Source organism: Daucus carota, chromosome 8 (assembly GCF_001625215.2).
Source record: "Daucus carota subsp. sativus chromosome 8, DH1 v3.0, whole genome shotgun sequence".
Taxonomy (NCBI): domain Eukaryota; kingdom Viridiplantae; phylum Streptophyta; class Magnoliopsida; order Apiales; family Apiaceae; genus Daucus; species Daucus carota.
In genome coordinates, this window is record NC_030388.2 from 31,315,238 (window position 1) to 31,334,065 (window position 18,828).

The following is an 18,828-nucleotide window of genomic DNA, read 5'->3' on the forward strand; positions in this document are numbered from 1 at the left end:
CAATATAAATTTTTCTTAAATGATATGTCATATAATAAATTAAATTAAGTTATAATATAATAATATATGTGATTTTTAGCCCAATTAATTCTTCCGATTAATATCTTATCCTCTGATTAATCCCTAGTTAGTATCTATACCAATTGCTCCATATTCCCAATTTTTACATTCTAATTTCTCAACATTCATCGTAAAAGAAATAAAAATTATTATCGATCCGTGTCACACAATTTTATAGCAAATTAGCTTTTTTGACATGTACTAAAATTAGAAGAATTAGATTTTGAAATAAATTATATAATTTTGATCATTTATGAAATTTTTTTGGCCCAAGCATCTATTTCTAAAGAAATAATTAAGAATTTTCTTGATTAAAAAATTAAAAAAACACAATCCATAATAATAAGTCACATATCGTTAATAGTATTATCAATAAATAAATAACTCTTTTATAATATTTAATTTATTTTCAGGTCGTAGCTTTTAACTTTTAATTTTATCCATATAATTGGAGTGTTAATTTGGAATTATTTAGAGTTCGATTATTAAAATAAATACAATGTAAAATAAATTTAAACAAGTTCTAAATATTTCAAAAAATAAATACTGTTAGCCTCTTTTTTTTTTTCTTCCCGTTTTGCTTTAAAAATTAAAATACACCGCAAATTAAAAGCATACAACGAGAAACGACGTCGTAGAGAGTGTAAAGGCGATTATAAATTAGGGTTTTGCAACAAACCCTACTCTCATTCGGCGTCTTTAGGAGGCAGAGAGAGAGAGGGAGGAGAGAGAGAGAGTTTGACATCGTCGGCAGCCATGGGTAAGCTCTTACTTTACATTTTCTCGGATGTATCTATCTGTATCTATAGTAGATCCAGAACACTGAAAATGAATTGTATGTATATGTGTTTGTACAGGTATTTCTCGTGATTCTATGCACAAGAGGCGTGCCACTGGTGGCAAAAAGAAAGCTTGGAGGAAGAAGCGAAAGTAATCTCTCTCCCCCCCTCTCTCTCTCTCTCTTCCCCTCCCCTCCCTCCCTCCTCTCTCTCTCTCTCTCTCCCCCCTCTCTCCCTCTCTCTCTCTCTCCCTCTCTATAGATGTGTATAGACTGACATATTGGTTAATTATGTCAATCAAGTATTGTTGCGGTTGATTATACTGTATTTTGATTTGTTATTGTCAGTTAATTATGTCAATCAAGTATTTTTGCGGTTGATTATACTGTATTATGATTTGTTAATTGTACTAGACAGCTTTTAATAACTGCGGTGTAAATGCAATTGATGGACTAAAATTAGATTAGTTTTTTTAATTTAGCTTTCAGTTGATTGAATGCGATTACTATTGTAGATAATTGGGGATATTGTTCATAGCTAATGTATTGAATAAAAAGTAATGGTAGTATTGAAAATGTAAGAGATTGAAGAGTTACTTAAAATTGTGATAGACAATATGCTTTTGCTTTTGTGTATGTATAGTTTTTATATTTTTTTAGTTTGACAGAGTCATGGACAATATTGTAGGACCTAATTTTTTGCTTGCTTAATCATATTATCTTGTTAGTGTAGGTTATGATAAAAATGGAAGTTAAATGTGAAGATATTTGGGGGTATATTATGCGAATGTTTTGAAAGATAATTGTTTGCTTTTTGATGCTTGAATTTTGACATGTTATTTTGGTGATGGATCATTGTGAATTGGTGCTGGAGATACTTTCATCTTCAATCTATTTGATATGCGGTGATTCTGAGCATGTTGTCTACCCTTGTTATAGGTATGAGCTCGGAAGACAACCCGCGAACACAAAGTTGTCAAGCAACAAGACAGTTCGAAGGGTACGTGTTCGAGGTGGTAATGTTAAGTGGAGGGCCCTGAGGTTGGATACAGGTAATTTCTCCTGGGGTAGTGAGGCTGTGACACGAAAGACCAGAATTCTGGATGTGGTTTATAATGCATCAAACAATGAGTTGGTGAGGACACAGACCCTTGTGAAGAGTGCAATTGTTCAGGTTGATGCTGCACCATTCAAGCAGTGGTACCTTCAACACTATGGTGTCGAGATTGGTCGCAAGAAGAAACCGTCTGCTGCTGCTGCCAAGAAAGAAGGAGAGGTATGATAACTGTTTATCTTCTTATAATACCTTTTTTTTTAATGCCTATTTGGTTGTAGTCTGAGTCTCCCTGCTTTAATTTGTCTATATGCAATCTATACTTGGAAATGCCTCTGATTGTAAAAGACTACTACAATCAAGAACATGTTGTTTGTTTTGCTTCATAGAAGTGGTTTGTTGTTATGCTCTTGTTTCCATTGTGGTAGTAATTACTAGCTAACAATTGGTATTGTTTTTGAATAGGATGCTGAGGCTGCTGCTGAGGAGGCAAAGAAGAGCAACCATGTCCAGAGAAAAATTGAAAAGCGTCAGGAGGATCGCAAGATTGACTCACATATCGAAGAACAATTTGGAGGTGGGCGTCTGCTAGCTGCAATTTCATCACGACCTGGCCAATGTGGCCGTGCTGATGGGTATGTAAATACTTCAAATCATATTACTTACATATCCCAGCTTACAACTGTGCACTCTTGGCTCAAATTAGTGGTAACAACCTAATAGCACAACTACTGAGTATCTTTCTTTGTCCTTTTTGACAGATACATTCTGGAGGGAAAGGAGCTGGAATTCTACATGAAGAAACTCCAGAAGAAGAAAGGAAAGGGTGCTGCTGCTTAAAAAAAATCACCACATTAACTGAGTTTGATTTCAAGTTGTTTTCTCTTTATTTGTGAACACATGAATTGTAGGATCTATTGAGCTTGCTCAGCCAGCCTTTTTGATGTGACAAGATGTTTTATATGTTATGAGAATTCAGTTGCATTGATAGCTAAATGAATGAATCACTTAATATATACAATGATAATTTGAACCATTACTCTTTGACAAGTTCCAAATTCCTTTTGAAGGAAAAATTGCTTGACAATATAAAGTTTTTGATGGCTCTGTAAGCTAGATAGTCGATAATGGCTTGTTGTAGAACTCTGCTTATAGTTACCCATTCCTTATTTGTGTGAGTTTAGTGACCTACTTGATACACCAAATGAATGGATATATTTTTGAGTTGTCGGAAGTTACATTGAACCAATGTGCTAGTGACATGCTTGATACACAGAATGACAGAACTGTAATTCACCTAAGAGCGAAAATAATTTCGATTTGCTGGAAGTTGCATCGAACCAAGAACATGTATTCGTGAAGGGAGACTTACATTAACTGGCTAATAGTAGTTGTTAATGCGTGCCTACGTGTGCACACACTAGCAAACCCTCATAAACATTAATAAAACGGTGATAACAATAGTAGCGGTCACACTCCAAGTTGACCTCTCCATTGATGCCACATTATCACTAAGTTGTACCCCGTCATCTGATCCCGACCCAGATTTCTTGCCATTTCCATCTTCACTGTCTACATCTTTCCCAATAAACGAGTTGCCGTTCGCTGTAATCTTGACAGTAGGTGCAAAACTTGGTACTGGCCCAGTCAAATTATTATTGGAGACATCAAGGGCTACTAGTTGATCCAATGTGGTCAAGCTCTCAGGAATAGAGCCAGTAAGATTATTGTCACTCAACAGCAGATTCTGCAATGAAGTAAGATTTGACAATGCAGGTGAAATTGTACCCGAAAAGTGCTGCTTGGCGAAGTTCAGAGTTCTTACGCTCTTCCCACGTGAATCACAAGTAACAAATGTCCATTTGGCACAAGCATCATTACCGGTCCAAGCTTCTGCAAGTGAGATAGGATAGCTTAGAGCCCCTGCAACAGCAAGAAGCACGTTTACCTGAGGATCACAAGGGCCAGCGGAACTCCTGCAGAAGCTGTTTGTGTCCCCAAGGGTAGCGTTAACACCACTTTTGAACTCCGGAAACTGACCCTGCAACTTATTGTTCTGGAGAGAAATGTTGATCAATTTAGGGAGTTCAGTCAAGGAAGGAGGGAGTATTCCAGTGAAGTGGTTATCCCTTAGCTGCAAATCGAACAGGTTTAAGCATTTAGACAGGTCCGGGACTGGACCAGTGAAAGCATTAGCGAAAAGCCAAACTTGAGACAACTGGGGCATCGAGGATAAAACATCAATAGAACCTGATAACCCAATAGCCTGACTATTCAACCAAAGGTTCTGGATTCCAGAACCCCAAAAAGTTTTTGGTAACACCCCATTAAGATTATTGTACGAAAGCCTCAGATTCTGGAAGTTCTGGAAAGAATCAAAGATATCAGGAATAGTCCCGAAAATGCCTGAATTACTAGCAGCAAAAGTACCTAAATCAGTACTCTCAGACAAGTAATCAGGGATTTTCCATGGGGAAAGATTTGAGTTATCACTGATACTTAAAGTTCGTAAGTTAGTGAGACCAAGAAGAAAATCGCGAGGGACTGAAGTGAAGTTGTTGGAATCAAGAAAGAGTTCTTGAAGTGTGGTGAGATTAGCAAAAGAAGGTAATGTCCCAGAGAGAGAGTTTCTTTGGAGAGCTAGTGTTTTGAGTTGAGAGAGTTGAGAGAGCTCTGCTGGGAGAGTTCCGGAGAGAGATTTGGAGGCAAGGTTGATTGAGGTTACTCTGTTAGAACTGTCACATTTTATGCCGGTCCATTGGCAGTAAGATGTACCAGTCCAGCCAGACGGAGAGGATGTGAGGGAGGCGGATAGTTTGGACAGGATGGCTCTGTCATCTGCGATTGATAGAGAGAAGAAGAGAGAAAGAACGAGGAGGGTGGAATGCAAATTTCTGGATGACATTGTTAGTGCTAACAGTGAAAGAGAAAGCATATGATATATAGTAATGGAGCAATGTGCTTTGTTTTATGGACACGAGGGAATTTAAACATGGGAAGGGAAGGAGAAGGTCACTTTGGAGTCGTGATTTGAATAATAAACCCGGGCCATGAGTGCTAGAGCGCGTGAAATCCATATATTAGAGAACCCTAAAAGAATATAACAGATTAGGGAGTATGTTTAAATATTCAACAAAGTGCTGCAGAAAAGAAATATTATATTGTACGGCCTCTTAGGTTGAAAAGGAAACCGAATCTGAAAATTAGTCAAGAATGATGTTCTTATGCTGTGCATGTGGAAATGTGGAGCACTCGAGGAGTATTTGTACATATATTCTGATGAACAACTCATCTTTAGAGCCTGTGACAAGGAAGACAGACTGATTTATATTGTATAACTAACACGTATAACAATGAGATGCTAAGGTACATAAATTGGTGAAGAGTGCAATTGTTGATGTTGCTGCAACATTTGAATAAGAGTGAAAGTTTCGACACTATGGTGGAGATCTTTGTCACAGAAAGAAACTACTGCTGCATTTAGTTCCTTCTACCGTCTATCTTGATTAATGTGTAAGAATATAAATTTTCAGACTGTTGGGGACAAGTGTTAAGTTGTTCATATTGCTCTGCACAAGAAGTTAGCTGTTACTCTTGGAGGCATTTAATAGTAAGCAATTAGTTTTTTGGTAATAGGATGCTGTTGCTGCTACTGAGGAGGATATAAAATCAAAAATGTCCAGAGAAAATTAAAAATAAAGAATGTATGGAAGATTATTCAACTAAAGAATCTGAATCTGAGAACCCGCGAAAGTTTCTGGTAATACTCCAGTAAGATTATTGTCTGAAAGCCTCAGATTCTGAAGAGTTGGGAAAGAATCAAAGAGATCTGATAGACCTAAAAATGCTTGAATTACGAGCAGAAAAAGTATGTAAATTACTACTCTCAGTTAAGTAATAGGGTATATGCCATGGCGAAAGATTTGCATTATCACTCTTACTTAGCTTTTGAATTAGTTAGGCCTAGAAGAATTTTTTTAGGTACCAAAGTGAAATCACTGGAATGAAGATGAGTTCTTGGAGTGAGGAGAAATTAGCAAAAGAAGGTAAAAGTATCAGAGAGAGAGGGAGAGAGAGTTTCTCTGTAGAGCTCATGTTTTGAGTTCAGAGAGTTCATATGATAGAGTTTGAATTCTTGAATTCAAGTAACAATTCAGCTTTCAGGTAGCTGTACTTTTTGGTCTGTCGCGATGTTAAGTTTCAGGACTGAGTTGCATTGTTAGTTGCTAGCGGAATGAATGAATCCACTGCCATGATAAATACTGTATAAACTTCTGTCCAGCTTTAAAGCCATGCATCAACAATTCCTATCTGTTGATCCCAGACTCCTTGTGCAGATCATCCATGCTTCTGGTTTCTAAATGCTAATAATCTCTTTATGTCTGTATTGTAGAAAACCAAGACCTTCATGCTCTACTTCAACCTTACAGACTTACAGTTGATGTTAGAAAATAAAATCTTCATGTTATGTACCGTTCAGTTTTAACTTAAAAAAAATTCGCTTTTGTAATATTATAAATTTTTTCCAGCTCTCCAAAAGCTCCTCCAATAATGTATCAGCAAAAAAAATTGTATAATTATGGCCTTTGACCAAATAGATGCGACTTGTATTGAGCGTTCGCTCGTACTGACTCGTGATACCCGTATCTCATTCAATATTAGAAACGCTTTTGACGATATTAGAGTTAGATTTTTGATGTTATAGGTGTATTGCTGTAAAGCTGATGCGAAAATACACCATATTATTCAGAAAACACTTGATTTCAATATGAGTAATGTATAATTAGTAGATAATCATTTCTTAGTCATTGTTGATAATCGGTGTTATTTCCATTTTTGGACCATTAAAAAACAATTCTACAATCATAATCTGTCTTTTCGGTTAGTTAAAGTACTCATTATAATATCATTTTTAACATATATGGCCCTACTTAATTATGCAACAATGATTTTCAAGCATTGATATTGTCAAAAATTAAATAATATATTAAAGCCTTGACATATCCACCTCATGACCGAGCAAACCAACAAAGATAGTTGAATAGTACAAGCATCAGTTACACTACTGGAACTAAAGTATTACCATCTTTGTCAAGGGTGGGATTGGGTAGTAGATAGGAACATTTAAACATATAAAAAAATTTGACACCGATTAATTCCTAATTAAACTCTGCAATATATTTTCTCGATTCGATTTTAAAATCAGATTAATTATTATAAAATTTTATATAATATATTATATCAAATATAATTATAAAATAATATCTAATTATTCGATTAATGATTATTCAGCATTTGGATTCCCTTCTTTTACAACAGGCTGATCATATAATTATTCTACCATATCAATCTTAGTAATTTCAGATGCACGTTTTCCTATGTTGTTGTACTAAAATATCCCTTCATTACATATACTTACAGACCAGTGTATGATGTGTATCTAACATAATCATTAGAATTCCATTGTTTTTTGAGTGAGAAATGGCACTGGTTTCTGGAGCTCTGATTACACCTCCTTTCTCTTCTGTTTCTAAATCTTGTGATAAGAATGCATTTCAATTCTTGTTTTCCAGGGGTGTGGCAATAAAAAGCCCATTTTTTTTGCAAGAGAATTGCAAGTTTGGTGGTGGTGGTGCAGGGTCAAGTCCAAGATTTAGAGTTTCTTGCAAATTACAGGTTGTTTCTTGACTGCCCATGTTGTTAAATTACTCAATTTTGTGAATTTTACTTGCTGTTATAATTTATTCAAGAATTTGATTGTGTTCAAGGTGCATGGTAATATTTTGAATATTGATCCCTAAAAGATTGAGTTTTTACTTTATGGAGTGTTTGTAGAGTATGTGGAGGGATAAAAGTTGGAGTTTTTATGGAAAGAGCTCTCTCTAATTTATTTTTGGAGCAGGGGAGGGATGAAGTTAGTGTTTTTGCGGAAACAGCTCTCTCTGTAATATCTTTATAGTAGGGGAGGGATAAAGTTCGTGTCTTTGCGGAAACAGCTTTCTTTGGAAAAATTATGAAGTAGGGGAGGGATAAAGTTGTAGTCTTTACGGAAACAGTCTTTTGAGCAGAGTAGGGGTGATGGTGAAGCTGGAGATTTTGTTATGAGTATCTAGAGTAGAGAAGTGATGTTGGTAAAGCAGGAGTTTTAGGAAAACAACTATCTAGAGTAGAGAAGGGGTAAAGTTAGAGTCTTTATGGAACCAACTTTCTTTTAAAGGAAGGGTTTGGTGAAGTTGGAACAACTGGGGTGCAGCCCCACTTTTTTGTTCGTAATTTTATTTAAAGCCTATTTTAGCTTGGAGCACACTAGTCCATACTGAAATTATGGAAGTAGGACGTTTAAGGATTAAGGATGTTGCCTCGCATCCTGTACTTACGAGTGGAATATACATGAATGTTTGGCCTAATTAGATTACTTTAATTATCATTAGTGAAGCTTATTTGTGAGCAGCAGTTTCGTAATTTAGCATTTTTTTGGTTAAGTTTTGTTTTATGCAACTCTCTTGGCCCCTTTCTGTGGCTAATCCCACTTGTTTAATATTTTAAGACACTACTTATAATTGAAAAAGAGAAAATATATTGTCTCGTGTTATTCATTTTAGCAAAATTATATTTGTCCTCCATGATGCTATTTGTGAGCAGACAACCGATCTTCTCATTACTTACTGAATAATTAATTTTATATTTTTAGGCCGAGGAAACTCAACTTCGAAGGTGTTCGCCTTTTCTAGATAGTACATTACTTTCTGAGGATAACGTGTTGCCATCTGAATGGAAAGCCATTCCGGACATATGGAGATCTTCGGCAGAAAAATATGGTGATAGGGTAGCTTTGGTGGACCCATATCACGATCCTCCAACTGAAATGACTTATAAACAGGTCAGCTTTGCATTTATAATCATAAACTGATAATGAACTTGATTGCTTCCATCCCAATACATCTTGTTTATGTTACTATGTTAATAATCAGTAGCCTTCAGTCATTAAATAAGTTGGATGTTTCTACGTTTTCAACTCTAGCTAGGTCACCCACTTGTATTTATATATCTTTGTATCGCTTCTAAAGGTTTTCTTCGAAAGTACTGTGTGGGGAAAATTGTATGACCATGTTATCCATTCTTTCACTTGTCATTTCTTCTAAATTCTAGCACAGATCTCAAAGATCTATAGAAATCTTAACATTAGTTATATATTATTTCAGTTTGTGGATGGTTCATTGATAGTACACACGAGGAAGTATGATTCATCTAATATAACTGGGTGGACATTCTTGAATTTGGTACCTAAGAATTTAGAATGGTGAAGATTACTATTTTCAGCCAAATTTCCAACCTGTACATGTCTCAAAAATTGTATAGGATATAGAATATTATAATGATATATGGTTTATCATTTGTAATTCATTAACCAGTTTAAAGGTTTCCCCTTTTAAATTGCATTCATCTATTTTCATTTATGCCCCATGTATAGTTGAATTGACCTAACACATGACTATTACTGCAATGCCTTACAGAAAAAAAATTACCAAATTTAATTGAATTCAGTATTGAAAAATGCAGCTGGAGGAGGAAATCTTATACTTTTCTGAAGGCCTCAGAGTTATAGGATTAAATCCATATGAAAAGCTTGCTCTTTTTGCGGAAAATTCATGCAGGTGGCTAGTTGCAGATCAAGGTCAGGCCAATTTTACTGTCTACTTACTTTTTTTTTCTTTGATTGCCATTCATTGGGACATACATGTCTCGACTTTTAAAAGCCAAATGGACGCAAATAACATGTTTTGCAAAAAAATAGAGTTTATAATTTGCCGTCTTTACCAATACATTGACTAAAATAAATGAATATATGTCAGTCAATATGGAATATATGTTTTAAAATGGAAGAATACATTATTCCATAATGTATTATATAATAGTATACATGATGTATTAATTTTATATATTACAAAAGTAGAGAAATCGAAAAAAAAAAAATGGGAGAATAAATTTACTTTTTGGTGGTGGAAACATGTATGTGAGGCCACTTGAAAATGGTCCATTCTATTGTAATACCTCAGTCTCTATGTAAGTTTCTCGTTTCTTTGTTGTCCAAAGGCCAACCATATTTTTTTTGGATATGATTAATTATACATGTTTTCAACTTGATGGCTTTAAATCTCATATTGTAGAATTACTTCAACCATGATCTAATTGAGAAACATTATATCATCGTGTCTAATTCAATAAATGGACACTAAAATCACAATTGCGTCTATAATAGTAACTGATTTATGGTGTAGGAGTTTGCTTATGAATTATGAATTACTGTATTATGTGGATAATTTCTGTATTTTATGAAGTTCTTTTTGTATATGACTTCAGGTATAATGGCAACCGGAGCAATTAATGTTGTGAGGGGGTCACGATCATCAGTCGACGAGTTGTTGCAAATATACAACCATTCTGAAAGGTTATTGGGATGTAGACTATAGGTTTCTCTTTTTCCTCTCCAGATTATGCTCTTATATTTTTTGATGTTCTAGACTGCTAGGTCAATAGTATCTCACCTGAGCCCTTCCTAATATTAGTGAAAGCTTTATCCTCCTTTTCCTTTTCGAAACAGTTGAATATATCTTTATCTTGTTGTAATTTTTTAATTCAAAATTAATTTTAATCATGACAGTCTGCAGTTAACGTTTCAAGACTATAATTTGCAATGATCATTTACAAATTTGGTTAAACTAGCAGTTTCGTATACCATGGTGACTGCCCTGTAAAATGTTAAGTGATGGTTAACCTCAGCGGTCATTAGCAAATTCCTAAAATTTCAGTGCAATTCATTGAGAATCCCCAGAGATATTTGATAGTATGGTAGAACATGAATCATGTAGCAGCTATATTGATGGATTTTAAATTTTGTGTGCTAGCTATAGTGAGGCTTACTATCTGTCCCATGAATACACTTTGTAAAATTTCTTAGCTGTATTTGTTTGCTGTTGCTCACTTTTGTGGCAGTGTTGCACTGACCGTGGACAATCCTGAATTATTCAACCGAATTGCAGAAACCTTCTCTTCCGCAGCATCTCTGAGATTTGTAATCTTTCTCTGGGGGGATAAATCGTGCTTGGAAAGCAACTTTTTTGATGAAGTACCTGTTTACAACTATAAAGAAATCATACAGTTGGGTCGTGAAAGTCGCATGACTTTGCTTTACTCGCATGATGCTAGTAAGTTACTCTATATTCGACATCAGACGTTGAATAGAAGGTCTTGTTCTACTGTTGAATGCTAACTGTATTGCTTTTGTCAAAAATGAACACATATAAAGAGCTGTTGGCATTCTTTGTTTTTCAACAATGTCCTGTCACACATTTGTAGGCATCACAATAATAGAAGTAACACATAATACAATATTTTGTGACATTATACATGATTTTTAATGATGTATACCTTTAATATCTTCGTACTGACTTTTCTTCTTATTATTCACACCATTAATGTTGTATTCACAAATTGGTTTGCTCTCTATGTTGCTGTGCATTTTTGTCACATATATTTATTTCAGGGGAAAAATATACATATGAAGCCATAAGCTCAGACGATACTGCTACATTTATGTATACAAGTGGGACTACTGGTAACCCCAAAGGTGTGATGCTCACACATGCAAATATTCTACACCAGGTTTGATTAGCCCCTCTCTTGCTCACAAAATCACACACAGACTCCCTCCAACTTGAAACTATACTTGGTGGATATTATCCCCTTGAAGAAGAAATCTTAATTATGGGAAAACAAATCAGAACTTCAATTAAAAAAACAGTTCTCAGTTAGGGGCTTAGATAAGGACAACATTTTTACACCAAAATATAGATCCCTTACAAGGGCAGGAAGACCAATAAAGTAGGAACTGACAAGTTTCGGATTAAGCATCCCGTCATGGGATCTTGGGCACATTGACATAATACTCTCTTTCCTGGGTTCTTATTGTTCTAAGAAGTCTACTAATAGTTTTTTGTGTCACACAGACACACAACACACGCATGGCAGAGTCGCACTCCATGTCTGCTGCTCTAAACACACAGACTCCCCCTTTCCAATTTAAGTGATCAGACTTTTAACACTTTGTTTATCATTAAAGTCACTGTTATTGTGTCTCATTGACGATTCACTTACCATAGCATAAGAGTTTTGGGTGCCACGTCTTTGTTCATATAATCACTGAGTTGTTAACCTACATATTGATAAATATGGTGCAAATACATTTCAGGCTATCTAGTATCTACCATGTAAGAAGCTCATGAGTATAGCTACTTTTACATTGTTTAAAAATCTGCATTACTGAAGCATTGACTAGCTTTGATATCATTACATCATATGCTCCTTCTGGTCTGTGTGCATACAAATTTATCGTATATTCCCAAAAGAAGTTCGAGATTTTGTTGTTAATAGTCAATTTTCTTTCATTCTCAGATAAAGAACTTGGGGGACATTGTGCCTGCTGTACCTGGAGATATATTTCTTAGCATGCTTCCACCTTGGCATGCATATGAGCGTTCTTGTGAATATTTTACATTCACCAATGGGATTAAGCAAGTATACACATCAGTTAGATACCTAAAGGTATCGTCTTTTATCCTGTAAATTCCGGATAGTAGTGCTGAATGTGAAAGATGGAAACAAATGTTCAAATAATTTTCTTATGAAGGCTCTTTGTGGATGCTGGTATAAATGATTATATTAGTCTAATATTTTGATTTTCAATGTAGAAATGGATAAGATGCAATTTAGTAGGATCTTTTCTATTTATAAGTTGTACTACCACTTCACATTTCTATTGCTAAAAAATGCATTAGAAGAGTGGTCTAGATTCTAGATTTAGATCTGTTATGAAGGCTCTTTGTGGATGCTGGTATAAATGATTATATTAGTCTAATATTTTGATTTTCAATGTAGAAATGGATAAGATGCAATTTAGTAGGACCTTTTCTATTTATAAGTTGTACTACCACTTCACATTTCTATTGCTAAAAAATGCATTAGAAGAGTGGTCTAGATTCTAGATTTAGATCTGTTATGATATTATATACTTTGATAGCACTTAAAAATTAGAATGACAAGCTTTGTGGTGTTTTTGTCTAATTAAACCCTTTACTTCCGATATTGTTTTCAATGCAGGAAGATTTGCGACGACATCAGCCTCATTATATGATATCTGTTCCATTGGTATATGACACACTTTACAGGTAAATCAATTTTCACCATAAGTTCACTAATTGTAGCTTAATGCCGGAAAAAAAATATTGTTACGCATGTAACCATTAGCAAGGATCTGTACTATTTTGTGCCAAGAGTATAATTTTGTTGAGGGTCTACCTTCTTAATGTGGAGAAGGGTTCTGTTACCACCATTATTCTGCCTCTTCCTATAAGATTTTTTGTCTGTGCTTAACCTGTTCTAAATTGTGAGCCTGTGAGATGATGTAATTGTGTAAATTTTAATTTATTCTTCTATTATAGTTCAACCCGCGGTATCTCTTTTATTACTTGATGTTGCATGCATGAACATGTACCGTCAATAATGCTGACATTTTAGATGCGGAGAATGAGCACAAACCCATATAGAGAGTTCAATAAATATACAGTACCCAAAATCTACTGTGACTTCAAATTCTTGAACCAAAACTAATATCTATGAGTTGAATTAGCCTTTGTTATTATATAGTAGATGTACAATATCTAGGTCTTGCATGCGCAAGAAAATAATAATCCGTCTTCCCGGCCTCCCCCACACTGTCTGGATTAGTGAAGGCTTATCATTTGTTCTCAGTTGTCTTTCCAGCTTTTTAGCACTCATACCATTGCTAATATAGTGAATTTTTTTTTTCATTCGAGGATAAAATATATATTTTTGAATATTATTACATGTTGAATTTTCTAAATATCTTAAAATTTTATGTACGTTTTTCTTTTTTCAGTTCACCATTGCTTTGGATATAATTGCATTTATACTTTTTCAACATACCAGATGTCTTCACATTTTTTCTTATCTGATTCATCCTCTCCTAATCTTATATATATATTTTTGACTATTTTGCATGATGATCCAGACACCCAGTATGTTCTGGTGGAAGTGTTGAACCAGTTTCTATAATCCATACTTCTTACTAATGATTGTGTACTGTGTCTAATTCAATATTCCACACTGCAGTGGGATTCAGAGGCAAATTTCTACAAGCTCTGCTGTTCGTAAACTTCTGGCGCTCTTATTTATAAGAACCAGTTTAGCTTTCATGGCGTTCAAAAGGATTTATGAGGTTAATCCCTAACGCAGTTATTTGCGTCTCATATTGCTCTGTGCTCTGTTAACTTTTGCAGCCATAGGTCTGATGCACAGGCCCAGCCTAATAAAAGGAACTTTAGTTCCTTGTGATAAAAGATGAATATATCATTATAAATCTAGTAAATGGTTTCCATAGCTGCGGGTGTTAATGTGTCCCTCGTGATCAGGTGTACAATATTAGGCTGAGTTCAATGAAATTTTTGGTTTCAGAAAATTCCCTATATTCTTGCTGCTTACATTTTGTATCTTTGTGTTTCGTGCACTCCCAAGTGTATCTCCCTCTTTCAGCATGTCTGGTTCTGAATGCAAGATAGTTTTTGTAGCAAGAGAAGTCCCATTCATTTCTTACATAGATATATAGTTCTAAATTCCTCTATCCGCTGGCATGCTTAAAATATGACCTTCAAACTACCAAGTCGCATTGAATTGCATGTTAGTTAGATGCTAATTCCTGATTGCTTTATTTCTATCCTAATGTCTCAGTCTACTAAACTGATCCTTGAGAACACAGAGGGAAAGCAAATTTATATCATATTCATATATATGCATCTGACCATACTTATTACTATTTCATTACTCTGAAATTTAATATTTCGAGTATCTACTCTTTTTTCAAGTATTATTAGTTCACTAATCCATGTCAGAACTTTGAAATTCCTGCTTGTGGCCCTCTGTATAAAATTGGAATGGAATAGGTCAACTTTGTCATGACAAAAGGCTGTTTTAAAGTCTTTATCCTTTTGCAGGGAAAATGTCTAACAAAAAATCAGAAGCAGCCTTCTTACCTTGTTGGTGTCTTGGACTGTTTTCTGGCAAGGATTATTGCTGCTATATTGTGGCCGATACATATGTTGGCAAAGAAGATTGTCTACAGTAAAATTCAGTCTGCTATTGGACTTTCAAAGGTTTAATTTAATGAATCATTTTTTTTTTGACTCTGTGTGAACACCTGCGTAGGGTTAAGTAAAAGTGCTGTGCAATAAGTTCTCTATAAGATATTTTTCCTTTCTATTTGACAAATGATAAATCTTAATTAACAAGTTAACTTTTGTTTTTCTTACCCTTGTCTGAACTTTAGTTTAACTTGTCATTAAATTCTACTATTTCCCAAAGTGTAGACTATTTGGTATCTTATCTGTGATCTAGATAAAAGAACATGTAAATAATAGTGATATGCCACCTTTTCTTCTGCAGGCTGGCATTAGTGGCGGTGGTAGTTTGCCTTCGCATGTTGACAGCTTTTTTGAGGTTACAAACTTTTGCATTTTATCTGAGTAACACAAAAAATCTGTGGCTACTCTTTATAAAACTAGTTTTGTTGTCAGGCAATTGGAATCAAAATTCAAAATGGATATGGACTGACAGAAACATCTCCAGTCGTTGCTTGTCGACATCTAAGCTGCAATGTAAGAAATGCATACTAGCACATGTTTTTTTTTTTTTTAAATTTTCTTTCTTTAGATTTCTTTGGATAGCAATGGATTTTCTTTCATTCCAGATTCCTTGTTAGGGCTTGAAATTGCAGTTTACTATCTGCGAGCAGGCCCAATTCAACCCAATCCATCTTTTTTCACCAAATAATTTCAATACCATCGTAATAATTTATCTCCCAGAAATCCTCTTCAAGTATAGTTCATTTCATGAGTTTGTTTCATTGATTTCCTATCTTTACAAACAATCCTGATGGTTATATATGGTGATATTGGCCGGTCTTACTCTAACATTTCTGGTACTGTTTAGTGGAAAATGTTGGCATGTCTTGTAGCAATCCTACAGTACTTGCGATGGCCCATAGTCCCCTTTAACCAATTCTCTTTCAAATTTTCTTGTTCATAGTTGATTAGTCTCACTTTTTCTTAATTACCAAATTTCTTTTAAGTTTTCTTGTTCATAGTTGATTAGTCTCAATATTTCCTTATTGAACCATGTTTATCTGTATTGCTGGTACATCTGACAATGTATTAAATGCAATTTCAAGGTTCTTGGCTCAATTGGACGTCCACTTCGACACACAGAAATAAAAGTTGTAGATTCCTTGACGGATGAAGTTCTTCCACATGGAGTGAAAGGCATTGTAAAAGCTAGAGGGCCACAAGTGATGAAAGGATACTTTAAGGTTTGTTATATCACCTCCCAAATCATGAACTTGTGCTTACCAGTTTTAGCTTGATAGTGCTGATACAAATATTAACATATGAGCAGAAATTCACAATATCCAGTTATATGTAGAAAGACAGAAGCAACAACATCCGTCACTAGTTTTTGGCTCCTAATTAATTCTATACCTCATATTAGAGTTTTTTTTTTTTGGTGAGCTTGAACATGCAACACTGTTTGTCCTTCTCTGTGGAGAGGAATGGTTTTGAGCTAATGGTGGTGCATCATCAATGGTGTCCGGCATAACTGCGAATTGTATATCTAATACATGGTCACTATTCATAGATAAAGAAATTATTATTATCATTATTTTCTATTATTTTAAATTTTACAATTTCCAATCAAACACATTATCACATGTAGAATGGACTAAGATAAAACAGATTAGGATTTCACCATGAATTATGGAAATAATTTTTTGTTCTCAAACCTTGCTGGATCACATGTTTGGTTCCATAATTGTTAATATATGAGTATAAAGCTTCTCTAACAAGCGAATGCTGACTATCTTTATTAATCAGAACCCATCAGGAACTAAACAAGTCCTAGATGAGGATGGATGGATAAATACCGGTGACATTGGTTATATTGTGCCTTACCACTCAGTAGGGCGAAGTCGTAATTCTGGAGGCATTATAGTTCTTGAAGGACGAGCTAAAGATACCATTGTTCTCTCAACAGGTATCAGTAAAAATAGATTTTTTTAAATATGTGGTATTATATGTCAGCAGGCAACATTCTTTGATTAAATTAGAATTTTTTCCAGCTATTTCCTTAATTTATTATCATTATTAGTCAACTTAACATGTTGTCAAATAGGTGAAAATGTGGAACCAGCAGAGCTTGAGGAAGCTTCACTGAGGAGTACCCTGATCCAACAAATTGTCGTAATTGGTCAGGTTGGGCATAGTTACAGTTCTTGCATAGATGTTTGGCAACCAAAACCCTTGCTTAAGAATCGGATCTGGAGAGAAAATTATGGAATACCATTTTTTAAAAATAACTTACTTTGGTTCCCCCACACAATTCCTAAATGATAAAATACCATTATTTCCCCTTTATGAAATTGCAAAATGATGAAATTGAATCGTTATTGCTCTCTGAGAATGACTTGTTAATGAAACTCCACAAGGTGATATTAAACTATATCCATCTGTTAGCTGATATATTATACATACGTACAGGATCAGCGGCGTCTTGGAGCTATAGTTGTTCCAAACAAGGAAGAGATTACAGCCACAGCAGGAACTTCGTCAGAAAGTGACTCATCTGAACTTAGTAAGGAACAGATGACTAGTCTTATATATGCGGAGTTAAAGAAATGGTAAGTCTTCTGGTTACGTATGCAACTGTATATTTCACTTGGTCGATCATTTATAGTTATGTTTGTACCTAGCAACTACTACATTCTCATTGTTTCTACGTGGACAACGAGCCTTGCTAGTGCTCTTATGCATATTTTGTCTAAGTGAAATCTCCTTGCTCCAGGACTGCGGAGTGCTCATTTCAAATAGGGCCAATACTCGTGGTCGATGAACCTTTTACAGTAAGTCTTCATTGCCCGAATGCAACTTCACAGTTCGATCATACATTTATTAACAAAACTCGAAATTGCAGATCGATAGCGGTTTAATGACTCCAACCATGAAAATCAGGAGGGACAGGGTTGTAGCTCAGTACAAACAGCAGATAGAAAACATGTACAAATAAATTCCACTTGGGCAATGTAATTGCATGCTTACATCTTACAAATCACAGTATTTATAATTGTAAAAATAAATAGAAGCGAGTCAGCTGCAAGCAATCATCCTTTTGACAAAGAACTATCTATACGTTAAACTGGTTCGGGCATCTAATTATTGCATTTATATTTTTGTTAAAATGTACATACAATTTTGCTAAAATATAGCGTAAAATTAATTTGGACTCAGAGTCGAATTCAGGATCTGGGTCAACATGAAGTTTGATTATGTGTTACTTCTTATCCACCAAGTTTGATGGAATGGACACGAACATATTAATTATTCTAGAATAATTAAAACAATTAAAACTTATTATCTACTTTTTAACTAAAAAAATGAGATATCTATTTTTTAATTAAAAAAATGAGATTTCATGTGAGGGAAGTGTTGAAATGTTATAAAATCTACCGGACACATCCGACCTTTGAACAACTACTGTGCACATGACTGAAAAGAAAAAGTGTAGCATCCTTAAATTATTTTCTGGCTGAGAAGAAAGGAGGATAAGATAAAGAAAAGTCCATGGGGAAATTCTTAATAATATCTGTAAAGAATCTTATGTTTCGGCATTGATAAAGATAGACTTTCTGGAGTTGCTGCATATATTTCCACGCTGTATCCATTAGTCCAATACTATCATGCCGAATATCCTCTCTGTCTCGTCATAATTATTAGATTTTCCTAGTGGGTCTGACAACTACATTCCATATGAAAAC

The 18,828-nt window shown here is 34.8% G+C and overlaps 3 protein-coding genes across 3 annotated transcripts; 2 read left to right on the forward strand and 1 right to left on the reverse strand.

Annotated features, from left to right (window-relative positions):
- The first annotated feature begins 680 nt into the window (after nucleotides 1–680).
- LOC108197014 (small ribosomal subunit protein eS8) lies at nucleotides 681–2,888 on the forward strand. The gene is made up of 5 exons (XM_017364479.2): nucleotides 681–820; nucleotides 918–990; nucleotides 1,778–2,114; nucleotides 2,358–2,527; nucleotides 2,654–2,888. The coding sequence occupies exons 1-5, from the start codon at nucleotides 817–819 to the stop codon at nucleotides 2,730–2,732; spliced, it is 663 nt and encodes a 220-aa protein (XP_017219968.1). The 5' UTR covers nucleotides 681–816; the 3' UTR covers nucleotides 2,733–2,888.
- A 282-nt stretch (nucleotides 2,889–3,170) lies between these two features.
- Nucleotides 3,171–4,901, reverse strand: LOC108197013 (receptor-like kinase TMK4). Its single transcript, XM_017364478.2, has one exon. It carries the CDS (start codon nucleotides 4,825–4,827, stop codon nucleotides 3,313–3,315), a length of 1,515 nt encoding a protein of 504 aa, XP_017219967.1. The 5' UTR covers nucleotides 4,828–4,901; the 3' UTR covers nucleotides 3,171–3,312.
- Nucleotides 4,902–7,178: 2,277 nt separating this feature from the next.
- Nucleotides 7,179–18,244, forward strand: LOC108199885 (probable acyl-activating enzyme 16, chloroplastic). Its single transcript, XM_017367898.2, has 18 exons — nucleotides 7,179–7,568; nucleotides 8,584–8,772; nucleotides 9,453–9,567; nucleotides 10,254–10,341; nucleotides 10,887–11,098; nucleotides 11,437–11,555; nucleotides 12,345–12,494; nucleotides 13,050–13,117; nucleotides 14,082–14,187; nucleotides 14,960–15,118; nucleotides 15,408–15,461; nucleotides 15,539–15,619; nucleotides 16,192–16,329; nucleotides 16,892–17,051; nucleotides 17,190–17,269; nucleotides 17,555–17,694; nucleotides 17,859–17,916; nucleotides 17,988–18,244. Exons 1-18 carry the CDS (start codon nucleotides 7,374–7,376, stop codon nucleotides 18,078–18,080), a joined length of 2,205 nt encoding a protein of 734 aa, XP_017223387.1. The 5' UTR covers nucleotides 7,179–7,373; the 3' UTR covers nucleotides 18,081–18,244.
- Nucleotides 18,245–18,828: the final 584 nt, after the last annotated feature.